At 44.0% G+C, this 18,234-nt stretch overlaps 2 protein-coding genes across 6 annotated transcripts in view; one reads left to right on the forward strand and one right to left on the reverse strand.

Annotated features, from left to right (window-relative positions):
* Positions 1-2,103: 2,103 nt before the first annotated feature.
* Positions 2,104-8,148, reverse strand: LOC112562504. The gene is made up of 3 exons (XM_025235784.1): positions 8,105-8,148; positions 7,556-7,682; positions 2,104-2,686 (listed from the first exon to the last, which is right to left on the reverse strand). The coding sequence occupies exons 1-3, from the start codon at positions 8,146-8,148 to the stop codon at positions 2,144-2,146; spliced, it is 714 nt and encodes a 237-aa protein (XP_025091569.1). The 3' UTR covers positions 2,104-2,143.
* Positions 8,149-8,880: 732 nt separating this feature from the next.
* The window catches only part of LOC112561671 (sialidase-like), a 32,786-nt gene continuing 23,432 nt past the window's right edge, over positions 8,881-18,234 (forward strand). The window contains exons 1-2 of one of the 5 annotated variants that reach the window (XM_025234276.1): positions 8,881-9,314; positions 13,083-13,371. In XM_025234276.1, coding sequence (XP_025090061.1) covers positions 13,362-13,371 — 10 coding nt within the window. In that variant the 5' untranslated portion in view covers positions 8,881-9,314; positions 13,083-13,361. Of the gene's footprint in view, positions 9,315-12,687; positions 12,851-13,082; positions 13,372-15,355; positions 15,378-17,011; positions 17,230-18,234 lie in introns of those variants that run through there. The other 4 variants (XM_025234277.1, XM_025234279.1, XM_025234283.1 and 1 more) reach the window with 4 other exon arrangements.

Below are 18,234 nucleotides of genomic sequence, written 5' to 3' on the forward strand. Positions count from 1 at the left end.
TACCTTTCAGATGTTTCCGATAAATTGAGATGTTGATTAGGAATGAAGAGTAAATATTAATTTTGATTCCGTGGAAACATTTTTGTGGATGAGATGCGTAGATTAGATATTATTATATGTTAGAAACGATTAACGAGGCAATTGTTTACTCCTTGTATACACCATCACTGAAAATCTTTTTATCATATATGTGTCTGAAAGGTTGATACCAGGGAATAATGGTAGAGATTAGGTAAGTGTGCATCGATAAGACTTTTACACAGATTAACGTGCTTTTAGTTTGAATATCAGTGAATTTTGGAGAGAAATTGGTTGACAGGGTCAGAAAATAGAGAATCAGTCCTGTGTACTGAAGCCAGACATCATTGCCGTCCGTTTCGCGATGCTGAAAGGTCGACATTGGCAAGTGAAAGCATGATGATGATGATTATGAGAATAATGATGATGGTGGTGGTGTAATTAAGGGGTAATTGTCTCCAGCGCCATGCCAGTTAATTTCTCCACTGTAAATGTGGAATGAGGACACTGGGGGCCCTCTAGTCCCTAAATGTTATTTGGTTCCTCTTTGTGTTTTCTGTATTTGATTTTATTCTTCGTTAGTACAGTTGTTTATTCTTTTATAGTTCATACATTATTTGTTTTCCTGTCCCTCGTATGCTGTCCATGTTTCGTTCTTGTTCCGTAGTGCTAAGAGCATGCTCTTTAGGAGTGTGAGTACGTGCTTGACATTTATTATTATTACTATTACTACAAGTTCATGGTGTCAGGGACTTCACTCCTCTTGTGTGACCTCCACCCCATGGCCTCGCGAACCTCAATATCCCGGATGTTCACGAAAATGTCACATGGAGCTTTCAGTTTGATGTGGCTTGTTATTATTGGTGGTGGCGGTGGTCAGATGTCGAGTTCTGCTACTTTTTCCCCGGGTCATGAGGCGTGAACTTTGACCATGTGTAGGTCATCAGATGGAGGGCAAGCAGTGGACTAAAGGATAGAGCTCTCACGACACAAGTGCGTGGACCTGCAAAAGAGAGAGAGAACAATTGGACAAAGAACAGCAGCAGTAGACTTCATTCCTTCTCAGTAGTAAATAGTTCACAGAAGACCTATCTAAGCTTGCTGTGACGGTGAAGCCATAAGGACACATCCAGATAGGTATTGAAATGACACCCACTCTCGAGGAAAATTCAGGACAGGGTTGAGATATTTTGTGTGTGTTTTTTTTCAAGTAAATTTATCACCCTTTTCTCTCACAGTAAGGGTTCTTTGATTTAAAAAATAAAGATTGAAAAATATCAAATAAACAAAAAATAGAGAGCACATGCATGAATGAAAGAACGAAAGAAAAAAGAAAGGAAAATGAATGAATGAAGATTGTTGAAGACAGAAACAAATCCGCGACCTTTTCTGAATAGAGTTTCGAGTACTCCTGTGGTATTGGAGACACGATAAGTGCAGAAGCACCATCAGCTTTCCTCCCGCTCCCTCCCATTCTACAGTAGCTTTCTATATTCGATCAGTGAAATGTAGATCAGTGGGTCAGCGTCAGGCTGTGAGCTTCTGGCTCACTTTACACAATAATACACATTGTATAGTGAGGTGTATGGCAAGCAGTGCTTTGTCCACAAAATTAAATTCTCTTTAGTGCTCGAAAGTATTGCAGAAGCCCAGCTGAATAGGAACAACTAAACACATACAGAGAGAGAGAGAAGAATCGAGTTCAGGATAAAGAAACAGATTGTGCCATTGCCATAACCAGTCTCCATGGCTCACTACTTCGTATAATCAGACTGACACAATGAGAATGTGTGGATATTTGCGGGACTCATTGATGACAATGCACAGGCAGGTACGAAGCTGTGTGTTTAATTACCTGGTGGTTTGTGTGTTTTTATTAATTATTTCTGGTTGTATTTACCTTTATGATCTTTTAGTAGTGTATGATAAGAAGTTTTCCATTTAATTTTTATATTTAATCAAAAGAAATTTAAAAAAAAAACCATTAAAAACTGTATTAGCCTTACTATCTTTTAAATTTATTCATTTTTGCTTGAAAATGTGAAAATTCAACTTGAAATCAACTGAGGTAGCATTTTATTTCAAATTATTTTACAAGTAATTTTATGCATGGCGTGTTATCTTTTTATTCGTTAATGTATCTCTTGAATGGTACAAGCTGAATAGCGGTTAGGTCGGTCCACCGGTACCACTCGTCGACGAGAACATCTTGATAACAAGTTTCTCCACTCAAGCCTGTCTTGAGTGGCTGTGAGCAGGTCCTATGTGGGACGACAATGGCAGTCACTGCTTTATGTTTGCAAGCCAGTGTGACCTGTGTTGATCCCTCTCCAAGGTACCTCTGAAGAACTGTCCCAGAGTGTCTTGCCGGGTTGCCTGGCCGACACAGACTAACCTGCGCTCTTGGTGGCCCACTAGTGATTGTGTTCCTTACAAAATCACTTACTTTGAGTTCCTGGCTTGTATAACAAGCAGTGTTCAAGACTAGAACTACGACAGACCTGCGCTGTCTGTAACTGGCAAACCTGATGGTCCTGCTGCTGATGTCCTGGCCAGTCTTGCCATCGCTGCTGTCCCTCTTGTGATCCTGATGGACACGTCTACTGTAGAGCTTCCATTTTTTTGAAAGGGTGGTTTTCAAGCATTTAAAGTTGTATGCCTCCTTGAGCTGCAATGTACACAGTTCATATGGATCTTAGTTTTGCCGTTAACCAATTATTAATGTATGTCTAACTGGCCAACTAAATGAATACCTCATACCTTTTGTGGTGACAGTTTGAAATTGTTGACGCTGGCAATAAACGAAGCAAAAATACAACCAAGATCATCACCAGTTAAAATATTTCTTCAATTTGTAGAAAATGATTTAAATGAGAATATAGAATGTAATATATTTTTATAGGTGTCTTACACCAATATTTTAAAGCAATTTTTGGCACCCATTCCTTGCGCCCGTGGACGTCTCTGGCATGCCACTGTAGTTTGGAATATTTTGGGATTGTTGTTTACATAGAAGCTGTATGACAAGGACAACACCCTTTGAGGAAAGGGATTATGTACTGTCTCCTATCGATAATATTTATCGCACGGAAGGCATTTTATATTTGCATACTATGGCGGCTGGGATCAAATATCTGCAAAACTGAACGAAAAAAAAAATCCGAGTAAATAAATGAAATAAAGGAAATAAAGGAATGACTTAAGAAAAAAAATGAAAGGAACACAAAGGAGAAAAGACAAAAAACGAAAACAAAAATAGAAAGCATTGGAAACAGTCGGACCGGCGCATATGTGATCTGGAGAGTGACACCCACTCCGTTATCAACAGACCCCCGGTCGCCGCGCCATTAATTTAGCCATCGTCCGATGCATTTAGCCTTATATCTATCCTTGCTGTCACGAGACGACGATTAAAAAAGTCGGGTATCAACATCCAGCCAGTGCTCCCTGTAGGTGTGCATGTACTTTGTTACCCAATACGACCTGCACACTGATAGTGCAACACGCCCAGTCCCAGACAACAGACAAACATTACGGGGAGACTAGTGACTGCGTCACGTGTCAGGTCACGTGAGCTAAGCAGACGGCTGTTGTTATGTGTACATCATGGATATATGTATATGTGGATTGCTGTCTGTCTGCGAAGCGAAGTTCTCCTCCGCTGTTAGTCTCAGCGAGCCTAAACAAAGAATGTGACTAAACCGGAAGCTTTGCACACAACTGCCTCGTTTTAGTAGTTAATCTGAAATGTTAATGAACCGGAAGCTTTGTATACACCAGCCTCGTTTTAGTAGTTAACTAGAAAAAATAGTCTGCCAGCAGTCCAGTAATACAAGTTGGTGGTGTACATCCTAAAGAAGAGGTTGGGGGAGAGAGGACTGGGTGAGCAGATCCATGAAAAGTAGGAACTAGCGGTGATGGAGGTATGATGACCTGTCTTCAACACTTGATTGCAGAGGATTTATCGTTCATTGTCTGTCTGTCTGTCTGTCTGTCTGTCTGTCTGTCTGTCTGTCTTGCAACCATCATTTTCAGACATAGCTGTCTTATTGTACACGAAGCGTTTGAGAGGACCAGTACGGCTTTAGAAATAATTATGAAATTGAAAGCGTGACTGCACTGTTGCAGATGCCGTATCATGTCATGATGATATTTGTCATGTGGCGTTACAGTGTTGCGTGTCGCCAGCAACTATTTTCGGTGGAAACGAGTTGCGTCAGCGCAGCCCACAATTGCCTCATGCCAGCTGGAGCGTTGCTAATAGGACTGCCACGATCAATCCCAGACAGATAGACACGCACGCACGCACGCACGCACGCACCTACGCACGCACGCACGCACTCACGCACTCACTCACACACGCATGCACGCACGCACTCACGCACGCTTGCCTTTCCGTGTTGTCGACAGTAGAAACTGCACAACGTAGACAGACGTCGCCACACGTAGAGAGAATAATACATACCTGTCGCCAGGTACGTACACGTGTCAAGAGTCTGGAGCTTTCGTCTAACCGAGATGTGACAAGGTTTAATTTATGTCCTTATTATATCATTCATAACATAAATACAGTCCCTCCCTAAGTGTTTATTTCGTTTTACAATGACTCATTTCCGGTTGCTGCGACGTCCTTTTGGGGACTTATTTATATTACCTTGCTTGCTTATTTTTTCAGCAGATCATTAGCAATGTCATGGTGAGGTCGCCTTCTATCCATCCAAAATAAATGGTGGGCGAGAGACATGGGTGGTGGTATATGGTTATATTGCAGGGTATATGGTCCATCACTGGGGGTAACTTTGAGAAAAATCCGTTCTGCCACAAAGTGTGGAGAGGGGGTTGGGGTGGAAAGTTGGCAAGAGGACCAGTTGCGAATATGTTTTCACGTCCTTCTTTAAGTGCGCTTAACATTTCAAATCTCAAATGTAACGGGTTCTCTCCGGTCCTCAAGCCAGACAGACAGGTATCTTTGCCAGCACCTGAAGTATGGTCCTTAGAGCGAACGTGATCTGACATTGTTTCTCAACTTCAACAACTTCCATTGTTGTCGCCCATTTACAGATCGAGGTTTGTTGGCCTGAAGCTTTTCCAGGCAATAAATATTTGTCTATTATGTACTGAAGATGGCCTCAGTGGACACATGAACCTGTTTGAGGTAATTGTGAACAAGCCGAGGAATCGTTTCCATCTGGAAGCTCAAGGATCATTTCAAAGCTTGCGTCGTCCAGGAGTTCTGAACGAGATGGTGAGGTCAACGACCGCTCAGGTAGAGTCAGGATTCTGTTCAAATAGAAAGGAGCATCAACTATGTCTTTCGCTGCTGTCTTGCACCCCATTCCCTGTACCCTGTATTTTTATTACTCATTATTGTCTCCGAATATCAGTATCATAATGTTGTACGTAATATTTGACAGCAATTATTTCCTCGAAGCATATCGTTCTCGATTTATGCTTATTTAAAAAAGTCAACCCGTATCCATTAAAATCGTGAAGACAGCTGTTACTGAGATCGTTTTTCCTGTATGTGTGTGTGTAAACTTATATACGTGTGTTTTTGTACTTGTATGTGATCGTCTGTGTGAATATGTGACTGTGAGTGTGTTTGCGCGTATGTATGTGCGTTTGAATGTGTGCGTGCATGTGTGAATGTGTATGTAGGCATTATATGTACTTTACAAATTTAGCATTGTTCATTCTCCCTCTCTCTGTGTGAACAAAATAGCGGTACCCTTAGCCCCCCACCCCAAAAAAAAAACAACAACAAACAACCACAACAACCAAACAAACAAATGCTAATAATAAAAACCACACCAACGGTCAGGTCATGAGAGAGATAAAGAACGGCGTGTCAGAGACGAAATCGAAGTTGACTCACTCGATTTTCGCAGCTGTGCCACCAACTGTAGCATCTAAATACCTTGCCTCCACCCCAACCCCTATTCACCTCCCTCACACACACAACAACAATCAACCTGATGAACAGGTGTCACATCTAGATAGGTTTTCGCTAGACCAGGTGTGGTGAACGACCGGCCCTCGAACTCACTTCATCCGGTCCACCAGGGCAACCGCAGATTTCAGTGAATCTATAAATTTTGTCCATAGCAACATAAATGTATACTAAGTGAATAATAATAATGTAAATTTTGAGCAGCGAGGGAGAGGAGATGGGCACCGCCCTCGTGTAAAGCTGGCGCCGAGAAAAGTGAGATCTTGGAAAGGTCAGGGCACGACCTTTACCTGAGATTTTGAGGGATACGCAAGAAACGTCCATTACAGGATGGACAGGACACATAGGAGGACATGACAGCATAGACACGTATGCTTCTCGTCCGCTGCATGCAACCTGTAATCACGATTTTGGAAAATTATGCATGCATGTGACCTTTACCCCAAGACTACTTTCGGTTTCAGTATAGTCGGCTATACATGTACCTAGCGTTCTTCGACCATGTTGGCTCCTACAATAAATGTGTAACATGGGTGTAGACACTTTGTAAATGCTTCGAAATCCTCCCTGAGGATGTCATCACCTCTCTTGTCAATGCAGAGGTGACACACATGACAGATGATGACATCTCCAGAAGAATACACTACTTCAGTAGACGTTTGTGACCATGGGGCACTTGAATACCTAGGAACCGAAGACCTTTTGCTTAACACAAGTCTGGAGTTTTCAATAGAAATCTGATTCAAAGAAAATCCTCTTTGATTCGATGGAAAAGCTACCATATTTCTGAAATTATTTTAATGGACAATTAACATGATAGGAGGACGTGGAGACACATCAGAGTGAGCACGACTGTGCAGCTTCAGGAAACCAAATACAAACGGCGTATATAGATATATTCATGACTCCAACGAACATTCAGATATGAAATAATAAAGATTTATCAGTTACATACAACTATTAATATCAACTGTTCACACGACATTTTCCAAACAGCTGTCAATATTTATTAATTAACTGAAAGCAAAATACCCACGACAGCCAATGAATTGATTATGGACAAGCTGGTGCAGTGTTGCTGACAGGTTGATATTCATTAAAAAAAATTCTATCACTGGAATGATATATCAGCCTGTCAGATGTGAGGTTTATTCAACACAAAGGAAGGTCTGGACCACACAGAAGGTTATTTTTCAGTTCCTGGTACGTTGTACTCGCTCCAGCTGCTTTTATTTTTAGCGGGCTTTGATGTTTACAGATTACTTGTTCAGAATTGTAAAAAATACCGTGCACGTCTTTCATTTGCTCACGTATTGTCTTTTCTCACATTTCTAGAATTCACAGCTTCCATTGTGACAGTTTTTCTTGCTGCAGTGAATTCGTCAGCATGTCAGTATGTTGAGATGTAGACGCATCATCCACCACATACACCACCTGACAAAGAACTTCAAGACCTCATCAACAGACTGACAGACAGTTCGAACGCATATGGAATGGTGACCAGCACCGGAAAGAGCAAAGTTATCACCAATGGCAGAGATCTATATGAATGGGGTACAATTCGAAGAGGTAAGCAACTTCAAGTACCTGGGAGCTACCCTCTCCAATGACGGCAGGTCCACGCCAGACATCCTCATCAGGACCGCAACAGCAACGGTGGCAATGGCTGGACAGGACAGGAGGATGTTGAACTAACTGAGCGGACCCCAATCTCCTACTGGTATGTCCTAGTTAGATTATATGCTTGATTGCTGCCAACAATTTACTTCCTGAATTACTTGTTTGTGTAAAGCTGATTTATTTTTAGCTGCATTTCGTTATCAGCTGCACCGTCTGTCATTGTATCGCCATGATGGAGATTCATTCAAGGATAAGTTTGTGCCGGCTTCAGATGGTCTTCTGTGTGATCCCGCCACTCATTATTCTGCGCATATCTGTCATGAATGTTTATTTTACACAAGAGCTGTACAATTAATCTTCAAGTGCCGAATAAACATTCCTGCCAGTTGTATTTGTTTCATTATGTGGTTTTGTGAATTGTGTATATACAATACAATGTGTGTCTATGTGTATGGATGTGTGTCTATAAGACTATGTGTATAAATGTGTATATGTGTTGATATTATATGTATATACCTTAAAAGTGTCTGTTGATCACTCTGTCTCTCCAACAGCCTCATTCTGAAGAGTTTCTAGAACTGTCCTCATCTCTGCCACTGTTTGACTCGGGCAAGTTGAGCCAGAGAGGATGGTTGTGTAAGACAAAAACACTGTGATTACATCATCGGCCTTTCCAGATGAAACCTGAAGCTTTCTCCACCTCCTCGTGTAAACAAATCCTGACAACAAACATTGAGTAACCGATCCCCTCTAGTACATCAGTTAGCAGAAAAATCAGAATTTTATTTCAGTCACAGACTCTGGTTCGCCTCCATTTTCTGTCGGGGATTATCCAATAATTGTGTAACCACACTTCGTCTGGTATTTCAAAGTTTTAGTTGATATTTAAAAGCTTGTATCTCCCTGTATGTTAAATAATTTTTATTTCTGTGGATTTCCCACCTATGATGCTGGTCGAAGTTTCAGAAACCAAACACTTTCGTGACTGTAGAATGCTGGAAGTATTTCACGAAAATTTTGATAAATTTAGGGACTAATTCACGTTCACAAAGCAAGTGCTCACCTGTAGGAATAACAATAATAAATAATAAGTAATAATGAATAATAAATAAACGATGAAAGTACATGTAAGACATTTTGTTGCAAGTTGATTGTAGTTGAGTTGTGACAGGTCGTGTACAGTCTCGTGTAGTCTCGTGAAGCAATCGTCATTTGTTTATGACGTTTTTAAAGACTTGCGTCATTCATATGACGTCATTTTAGAAAAACAAGAAATAAGACGTCATCAAAAGCAACGTACGCAGTTGCAAGATGTCTGGTGAAAACCTGAGAGACACAAACAGCGGACAGTTAACTGAATCCAAGGAGTTGTAGGGAGGAATCAGGATTCCACCTCTGTGTGACTGGTGATGACGTTTATCCTGACCTGCTCAACCGTGGTATGTCACTGAACTCATCCAGAAAATAAAGTTTTCTCGCAGGATTCGTGCAGCTTGCTCCAGTCACCACCTCGCAACCTCCGATGAATGGATTATCAACGTTTCTCTCTTCTTTTCTTCCTTCCTCGGATCATCTTTAATGATTGGTACAGCTCAGCTTAGAATGGAACGGAGGTGACTTGACTGGATGACTCAAGTACTCGGTGAACTGTGCTGCTGACGTTGGTCTTCAAGTACCTGCGTATCCTTCTCACTCTACAGCTGTTACATCGCTTTTCTTCTCTGAGGTTCGTTGAGGTCGTGTTGTACTTTGTCATAAGCATGCGTGCATGAGTGTGTGTATGACATTGATTTACATTTTAAAAAATTGGAGGTGAGAGGAGGAGGACGAGGAGGAGGTAATGGGGATCACCACGAACTATAGCGCTCGAAAGGTCAGATGTCCCAGGTCCTGGGTTCTCCTCATGAGGTTGGTTTTGTGTGTGTGTGTGTGTGCGCGCGTGCTAGTTCCTCCCCTGCTCTACCTTGTGACAGGAAAGCTCAGAAGATGATTATTTACGGCATAAACTGAATTCGATTTTTGGCAAACAACGTTATTTTGAACTCTGCGCACACTGAACCTGCTCTAGGCGCAGTCCCAAATTTTGCCCTCACCCTTTTCTAACACTGAATTTTTTTCACCCTTTTTCTTTCTTTTGCAACATGACATTTTCCTCACTTCTTTTATCAGACATTTTCGCAGACGGCGGCAGACATCAAGGGAGAGGTGGTAGGGGGTTGAGGCTGCTTGCTTGTCGGTTAGAGTTCTGCCTGTACCAGGTGTTTCTTGGTCTACGTGTCTGTCTGCAGCCTGTACCACCTGCACCAGGTGAGATCAGACAGGTAGCAGCAGCAAGTTAGACTGACACAGAGTGAAACACCTGCGCGGAAGAGTCTGATCAAAGAGGACACTGGTCCGCCGCAACAGGCTTCCATTATGTCTTAGTCATCATCTATTACCGTTGTCGTCAAGTCTTATCCTCACAGACTTGGTTTCGCTCTGAATCCTAGGTTCTCTTGGCTTGGCCGGGGTGGAACAGGGTGAGGTAATCTGCAAACATGACACATTTTAACAGGGTAATGACGTCAGCAAAGCCGTTCAGTTTGGAAGACCAGCTCTGGAAACTTTGCCATGAACAAAGACGTACTGCGGTTTGAGTCATTACAAAAACCTGAGAGGAGTGTCAGGACAAAGATAGTCTACACACATCTCTGGTCAGAATGATTCATTTATGATACAAAGTTAGTTGCTCAGTTTGGAGTTAACCACCAAAATGGAGTTTCGGGCTAAGCTCACCCACTCGCCTAAATCTCGGTGAGCCCCACACTACGAAACTCATTAATCATGACAGGATTCGGAGAGTATTATGGAGAGAGCACGTACACTTTCTGACGTGAAAAAGAAAAAAATGCAAAAACGGTCGTGGTACCGAGCATAAATTATCCAGTGAATACCTATGCCTCCGACAAGAAGTAAAAATGTCTTCGAAGTCCGCATGGTGTTGTACAGGGGATGTTTAGAAAATGTTAATCGAGGTGACATGATTGTGTGAGTCACTATACTGTGTACACACCAGTGATTATATTCTAGCAACTCGGTTGGGTAGAACACGGTTCTGTGGCGACTGGGTGAATACAACCACGAACTTGTATTACTGGACTGCTGGCAGACGATTTTTTTCCAGTTAACTACTAAAACGAGGCAGATGTGTACAAAGCTTCCGGTTTAGTCACATTCTTTGTCTAGGCTCGCCGAGACTAACGGCAGAGAACTTGGCAAGAGGCTTAGCGTTGGTCTTGGCAGACAGACAGCAATCCACCTCTACACATCCATGGTACGACAAACCTGTTGTAAAGTTCGCACGCACTACAGCAAATACATCAGAGGACTAGATTCTCAACAGTGCTGCAGCACTTAGGTCGGTGGAATTTTCAACAGAGTGCAGGATTGATTATTTTCTTCACCTCTTTTATATCAAATAACGCGATAAGTGCACATCTGCTGTCCTACCTCTCCTCCTGCTGCTCTTTTTTTTAGTCTTTTCTCGTGTAATGACGTCATCGTGTTTGACTTTACTTACTATCAGGCTCAATCGCTGCTGCTGCTGTTGTTGCCATGGAGGATGGTTCTGCTGACAGTTGGCAAAGTCCCTTGCCTTGTCTGGCCAGACCAACAACAGATTGGTAACGGTGTACTTTCCTACAGATTGGAGGTTGGGTGGAACGTCTGTCGGTGGGAGGGGGGTGAAGAATTCGTCTTCAAGGTGATGCACGTGTGTGGTGGAGGGATGTGGGTGGGAGAACACAAGGCCATCTAAAAAAGAATCTCTTTCCCCACGTCACCAAGCTGTGTGTGTGTGTTGGGTGATAGGGAGGGAGGGTCAAATGGGATGAGGGTGGGGTAGAAGGAAGGGTTAGGAGCGCGGAGGAGCTGAGAGGTCAGTAGGTTAGTAAGACACACAGGCGGCACACGCACGCGCGCGGTTCTGATGACTCGTCATTGGACAAAAGGACCTGGCTAATAGCACCCCCCTACCCTCACAGCCACCCGGACCATTCTCGGGGACGTATGATAGTTTTTTTATTGATTGTATGACAGCCATGAAATGTGGAGCAACACAGGTAGTCCTGACCCGGAATGCACTGACAAAGCAGGCAGGGTGGGAGGGGATGCAACAGGACGGGGGGTAAACTTGTGTTAGTTGATACTTGCGAGGCGGGAGGTGGGAGGAATTTGCATACACACATATTTACAGGTGGACACGAAAAAATGTCTGTCCTTCTCTCTCTTTCATACACACAGAAATACGGGTGGAAAGATATAATCACACACTAATACAGAGCGTGCTTCATCCCCGCCCCAAGCATAGACATATATTTTCTGATCATGCAAGTGGCTCTTACAGAAACATTAACACACAGAAAGTCATCAGCAGCCATTATGTAGACGCATGTGCAAATGGAATATTTGTGTGTGTCTCTCTCTTCGATCGTCAGAGCTCGCACAATATTTAAACCTACAAAAAAATAACAGCAACACAAACACATTCTCTCTTATATCAATAGAGCTCGCTCAACGTTTAAAAAGCTAAAACAAAACAGCAACACACACAAATACTTGCAGACGATTATTTCGATAAAGCTCGCAAGTTCAGTTTGCACACTTCTCAATAGCCTACGATGATAAATAACAATCTCTCACACACACACACACAAACACACGCGCGTCAGTAGCCAGTTCACCAACAGATCGTTGGCTTATAAACACAACAGAAACCTGTTACCGTCGTGTATTTATATGTTTGTATCCCTTCCTGTGTTCCTGCTGTTAGAAGCTACAACGCTAGCTAGCTTTCTCCCACATCCCTTCCCTCATCCCTTCTCTCTCTCCGCCAAACCTGTGGGTGCTGACGTCAGCCTACTGCCGACTGCAGTTCTCAGACGGCCATGCTCGCAGGCAAGGTCAACGACCGCTCACACAGTCAACTGTTGCCTCGCTGCTGAACCAAGCCAGCGCCCCTCCCCATCTCCTCCTCCCTCCCTTGCCTTCTCACTTCCCGCATCCTCCCTCTCCCCTCCCCCCCTTGTCTGACGGAGATGGCGCGCGCGCCTCGTTGATATGACTCTGTATGCCGCGGGCTGCTGCTGCTGCAGCAGTCATCCTGCACAGTCGGGCGGTCGGGCTGCTTTGTGCAGAACCAGCTTTTTCTGCCCCTGACCCTAACTCTCTTTGTTTTCGGATTCACGGAGCTGGATCGCAGACAAGCCAAAGTTTCTGAACGGGGTAGGTTGGACATCCATCTTCTTACTCCCTGTGCGTCTTCCTGTCACATCTCAACAAGAGTTCCAACTGAATGTCATGGTCTTCTGATTAGAAAATAACAATTGTGCTAAAAGGACTGACTTTGACAAAGCATTGGACTCGTGATTGGTGCTTGCAAAGATTTTGTGTGACTAAGAGAAACTCTGACGACATACAAATAATTATATAAACACCGGTTTAAACACATCTACAGCTGAATCGACCGCAAGGTTCCAGAAGGCAGCCACATTGGAAATGAGTTTTGGTGAAATGTTGTTCAACTGTCGTCGAGGATGCTGATGGATGAAGCCTGACACAGTTTTAGGACATCACGTTCTTCTGTTATCATACTTCTGATTTGATCACGGCTAACCACTTGGCTTCCATACAAGTGAAAAACCGAGTGTTCTTGAACACAGAGGTATCTTGTGGCAAGATTTCCCACTGGCCAGGTGAACCTGGACTGACCAGGTGGACTTGGGACTGACCAGTAATGGTAACTGGTAAGTAATGCATTTTTTTTTTACTGAAATTGCATTCATATCAAAAGAAATTAGGGGAGGGGGATGTTAGCAGGGAATATATGAGCATCCCCAACACTAGGAAGGAAAGGAGAGCTTGAACACTTTAACCAATTATTTACATGTTTTGATGTCAATAAGGTGATTATTAAAACTAATTAATATTTAATTATTCTCAAGATTGAGGATTTCTCAATAGTTCTCATGTTTAATTTAAGAATAGTTGTTAATTCATGTCTTGGTTCACTGATTGTGACCAGAAGCTGGCAGAGACCCTCGATACGCTGCTGCTGGAATGTAGCATCAGTTGCTAACACGTGTTCCTAGTATTAGCATAATTCAAAACAAGCAAACGATCAGTTCGTGGCTGTCGGTGCTTGAGAGTTGGGGGTCAAACGGCTTTTCAAAATGATGTGCCAGCGGACCGAGTTGGGGAGCACTCCAGTCTAGTTAATTAACTTCGAGATGAGACGTGGCTGGTGAAAGGGCGAGATGGAGATACTTGTGCTCGCCGCCCTCCTGCCGGGTCGTTTCCCGCCGGCCCCCGTCTTGGTCACGGACGAGCAAGTGGGGGAGAGGAAATGAAAAAAAGATGGCAACTGCTGATACCCCACCACCATCATCACCACCCCCACTTTTCAACTCCTACCCCTCTACTTATCCCCCGTGGGCACACGTGAGGAGCGTAGTGGCAGGTGCATGGCAACAGGCCAGACGTTTGGGGTTGTATCCTCCTTCACCTACTCTACCCCAGGATGGGGTGGGCTGGTGGTGTAGGACTGTAGGTAACTGGCAAAGTGCTTGCTGACCGTGACCTGAAGCTCCTCGGGTCAAAACAGCGACCGACAGACCAAATACATCTCCCCCACGGGGTCATCATCCACAGACAGAAGAGATGACAAAAAGAACACGCGCCTCTTGAGTGGCTGGTCACGTGCTTTGTCCAGCGGGGTCGCTTATCAAACATCAAGCGGGGTCAAGCGGTTTAAGTTGCTCTCTGGGGAGTTTCAGGGTGGTGGTGGTGGGGGGGGGGGAATGTAGCTACGAAGCGAGGATAAGTAGTTGCCGCGGAGCAACATGGAAATGACGGACACGGTCTTGTCTCCGAATATATTAGGCGGTGTTCAGACTCCGTGGATGCTGCTTTACTCGTAGGGGCAGTACTTATAAAACAGTCAGTGGATAAGATGCTCTGGGGTAAATCAGTATCTACTCCCGGCTCTGGATATCGTCTCTAGGCACCGCTTCTCGCCCTGAATAAGATATGTTTTTTTTTTATTGCTCATTCTGAACTTGTGGAGGTCTCAGTTCTTTACGCCGTTTTTTTTACGTGAAATATGCAAATACTGTTAAAAAATCGCGGTGTGTTTTTTTGGGGGGGTGGTGGTGGATGGGGATGGGACAAACAGTAAACTCTGTGATGTCGCTTATCTTAGGCAAAATAAAGAGATAAACACTTTCGTGGATAAAATAAGGAAACAGTCGTGTGTAGACATCTACTTGTGTCTTCTATGCGAGAAGCGAGCATGGTTTCCAAGCCGGTCAACTACTCGTATGCTTAGTTTCCCCGCATGCATGTAATAATGGACTGCTGGCAGACAATTTTTTTTTTCAGCTAACTACTAAAACGAGGCTGCAGTATACAAAGCTTCCGGTTTAGTCACATTCATTGTTTAGGCTCGCCGAGACTAACAGCGGAGAACACACAGACATCAGTCCACCTACACATCCATGGTTGTCCTCTTTCCACTGTCGTGCTGCTCCCATCCAAGCAAAGGCTGAGGGACTGACCTTTTCCTGACCCGAACCATGACCTGAGCGAGGTCAGGGGCCAAAAGCAAACTTGTTTTTGCATCTGCCGTTGTGGAATGTAGGAAATAAGGGGTCTTGCTGGGGTAAAGGGCGGAGGGGGATGCAGAGTGAAAACAGCGACTTGAGGCGTTGGACGACACCTGGTGACTGGTGGTGCGAGCCAACAGATAGCTAAGGTAAACGGTTCATATATCAGCTCTGCGAAATTTGACAATGACAATTCTTTATTAACGCGAGGTCAAATAAGTAAGAAAATGATTTTCCCTTTAGCCCTCGCTCTTTACGGGGAAACAATAAACTAAGTAAATGAAGTAATTAAGTACTATGAAAATAATTAGTAGTAAAGATAAAGTAAGGTATCAAAGAGGAGTGGAAGGTGAATAGGTACAAAAGTGGTGGTTAAGAAAAACATATATTTACAAGGTTTCCTGGAGTTGTTAGGTATCTCTAGAGGTCTCATTAACATACCGCTAGAACTTGTTCCAAGCAACCTAAGTCTCCATCTTATTTTCTTGCAGATGTCACGCAGACATGTACAGGATTATTTATTATTTATTTATGTAATTTTTATTTTGATACTGTCGCTGTGTAGTCTGCATTTCTGGTGGTTTAAAAAAAACTTTTAAAGCTGATATTGGGATTTTTTTCTCTGCACAGTTCTTTGTTGGTTGGCAAAGTGGAGGCAGGGTCCATTGTTAATAGTTACAGAGGAGTCTCAGCATGAGTCATTGAGTACCCGTCATCAGAAGTCGGTTATCCACCTCCCCAAACTATACAATACATATCCAAGCAACATGGAGACTGGGACTCCTCTATAATGACAGGGGCTTGCGGTCTGCTAATGGTACTCTCTCGTGCCGTTCGTCTCAAATGATGCAGAGGTCGGCGACCTCGAGTTGAGATGACATTAAGAGCGTCTGCAGTCCACATCGCACATTTCCTGTCACGTTCCGGTGACAGAAATAGTCTCCACATTTCATATTCTACATATTAGTGATGTTGGCACGATGAAAGAAGGTTAAGAGTGACAAGAACTAGCGCGAGCCATGTGGTCTGGTGAGGTGGATAAAGGGGGTAAGGTTTAGCGCCAGTCATCACGACAGTGAGAATCGGATGTCATAGGTTCGAAACTCGTCTCCGACACACCTCTTCCTGGTCGTAACGCCAAGGATCCACTATTATATGTGGGTGTAATGATAATAATACAGAGAACCCTAATGGTACAGATGACTTTGTTTCTTTATCTGCAGCCAATCTCTGTCTCGGGTGTTCTGTCTCCACTACAACGAAGATCAGGTTTACAGAGTGCGCACCTTGTCTCAGACACGCGGAGTTTTCGCGACAAGTAACATCTATTATCATGATACCTTAGATGCCGTTTCGTGTAGAACAACGCCCATCTGTCTCTGAACGTGTTGTTTGTGGTTAATGTGCTGAACTAGATCCCCATACTTTCCCTCCCCCAATACAATCCTCCTTCCCCTTCATCCGCGGCCACGAGGCATTTACACATCAACCGTAATGAAGGTCCATGCACCTACATTTCTTGCTGTCGTGCTGGGGGTGGTGTGGGTGTGTCGGGAGGGAGGAGGTGGTGGGGATGTGAGGGTTGAGTCAGCAGTAAAGGTCGCCATCACTGTGAACTGCGCCTTCACCGGATGAGATGTCGCCCGCTGCTCGCCATGTGGGTCGAGTGGGTGGTGGTGGTAGGGAAGGGATGGAGGACTGTCGTATGGATGTAGAAACATCGCCGATCTGAAACTAATGGATAGACCATGGCAGAGATTCCCTGGGGTAAAGTAACATACAGCAATATCCGCGAGGATCTGGACAACTACGGAGAGGAGACTTTTTAAAAATTTCCACCATATTTGTTTTCCACACGAGAAACACGCGAGCATTAAGGGGGGTGGTGGTGGATCTGGGGACATTTCTTGCACCACGAAGTGTGACAACCAGGCGTGACGAGAAGAGTGGGAGGACAGAGGGATCTGGTGTACCCGTGGCTGTGAAGGGTACCCGGCCTTGGTCAGTGGATTTTTTTTCACCTTTTTCCTTTTAAAGAAAGATTGACGGAACATTCCTCATTCTGAGGATTTTTTTTGTACTACAAGTGTGATCCTTTAACGTCATTTTCCTCATTTACCAACCACTCACGTGTAAACAATTTTAAAAGCTCAAGTAGTGATGTAGATCCTAACGCACTTGTCCTAATTGTTTCACTATATTACGTTACTGATGAAATGTAGATATTGACAATAAAATTGTAACCATATTCTTCTATACTGAAAAAATAATGTACGATTACAATTACAAGGAACCTGGAAAGGTCGTCTACCCCGGGGTCCGTGTAGGTCGTTTACCCTGAGGTTAGCTCTCGTGCAGGCTTGTATTTCGAGAACATGAGTGTGAGTAGGGCAGCGGTTCTCAACCTGTGGGGCGCGACCCCCTGGGGGGGGGGTCGCGACGTGCCTACAAGGGGGTCGCGAAGGTGGTCATTTTTTTTTTAAAGTTTCTTATACCGGTATTAGTGAAATTAGTTTACATTGTGTAACCAAGTGGTGAGGGGGCTCAAACTCCAAATCTCTTCTCCCTATTCAAGTACACCAGCGGTTCTCAACGTGTGGGGCGCGACGTGCCTACAAGGGGGTCGCGAAGGTGGTCCTCTTTTAAAAGTTTCTTATACCGGTATTAGTGAAATTAGCTTAGATTGTGTAACCAAGTGGTGAGGGCGATCAAACTCCAAATCTCTTCTCCCTATTCAAGTACACTGTCTCGGCATGCAGTGACTTCTCACTTCCAAAACTCAAAACACAATCCCCCTCTCAACACTTAAGCCTCCAATCTCCGTCCTCTCGCCTTTTGCCTTCTCTCTCCCCCAATCTCTCATCGCTGACTCCCCTCTCCCTCTCCAGTCATACCTCTCTCTCTTTCAAAAAAAAAAAACATCTAAAAGGCAGGCATTCAGGAAACGTCCATCATTCACACCCTTTCCCCTCGCACGTGCTCAGTCCTTGTACTCTAGGTCCCTGA

The sequence above is a fragment of the Pomacea canaliculata genome, linkage group LG4, assembly GCF_003073045.1.
Source record: "Pomacea canaliculata isolate SZHN2017 linkage group LG4, ASM307304v1, whole genome shotgun sequence".
Taxonomy (NCBI): Eukaryota; Metazoa; Mollusca; class Gastropoda; order Architaenioglossa; family Ampullariidae; genus Pomacea; species Pomacea canaliculata.

What these genes read in the sequence shown, in the direction of transcription:
- LOC112562504 (XM_025235784.1), bottom strand. Translation starts at nt 8,148, where the DNA reads ATGAGGCTGTTGGAGAGACAGAGTGATCAACAGACACTTTTAAG. An exon ending in GATCAACAGACACTTTTAAG is followed by an intron (nt 7,683 to 8,104) that starts GTATATACATAT and finishes ACATACCAGTAG; the next exon opens with GAGATTGGGGTCCGCTCAGT. An exon ending in TTGGAGAGGGTAGCTCCCAG is followed by an intron (nt 2,687 to 7,555) that starts GTACTTGAAGTT and finishes TGTACATTGCAG; the next exon opens with CTCAAGGAGGCATACAACTT.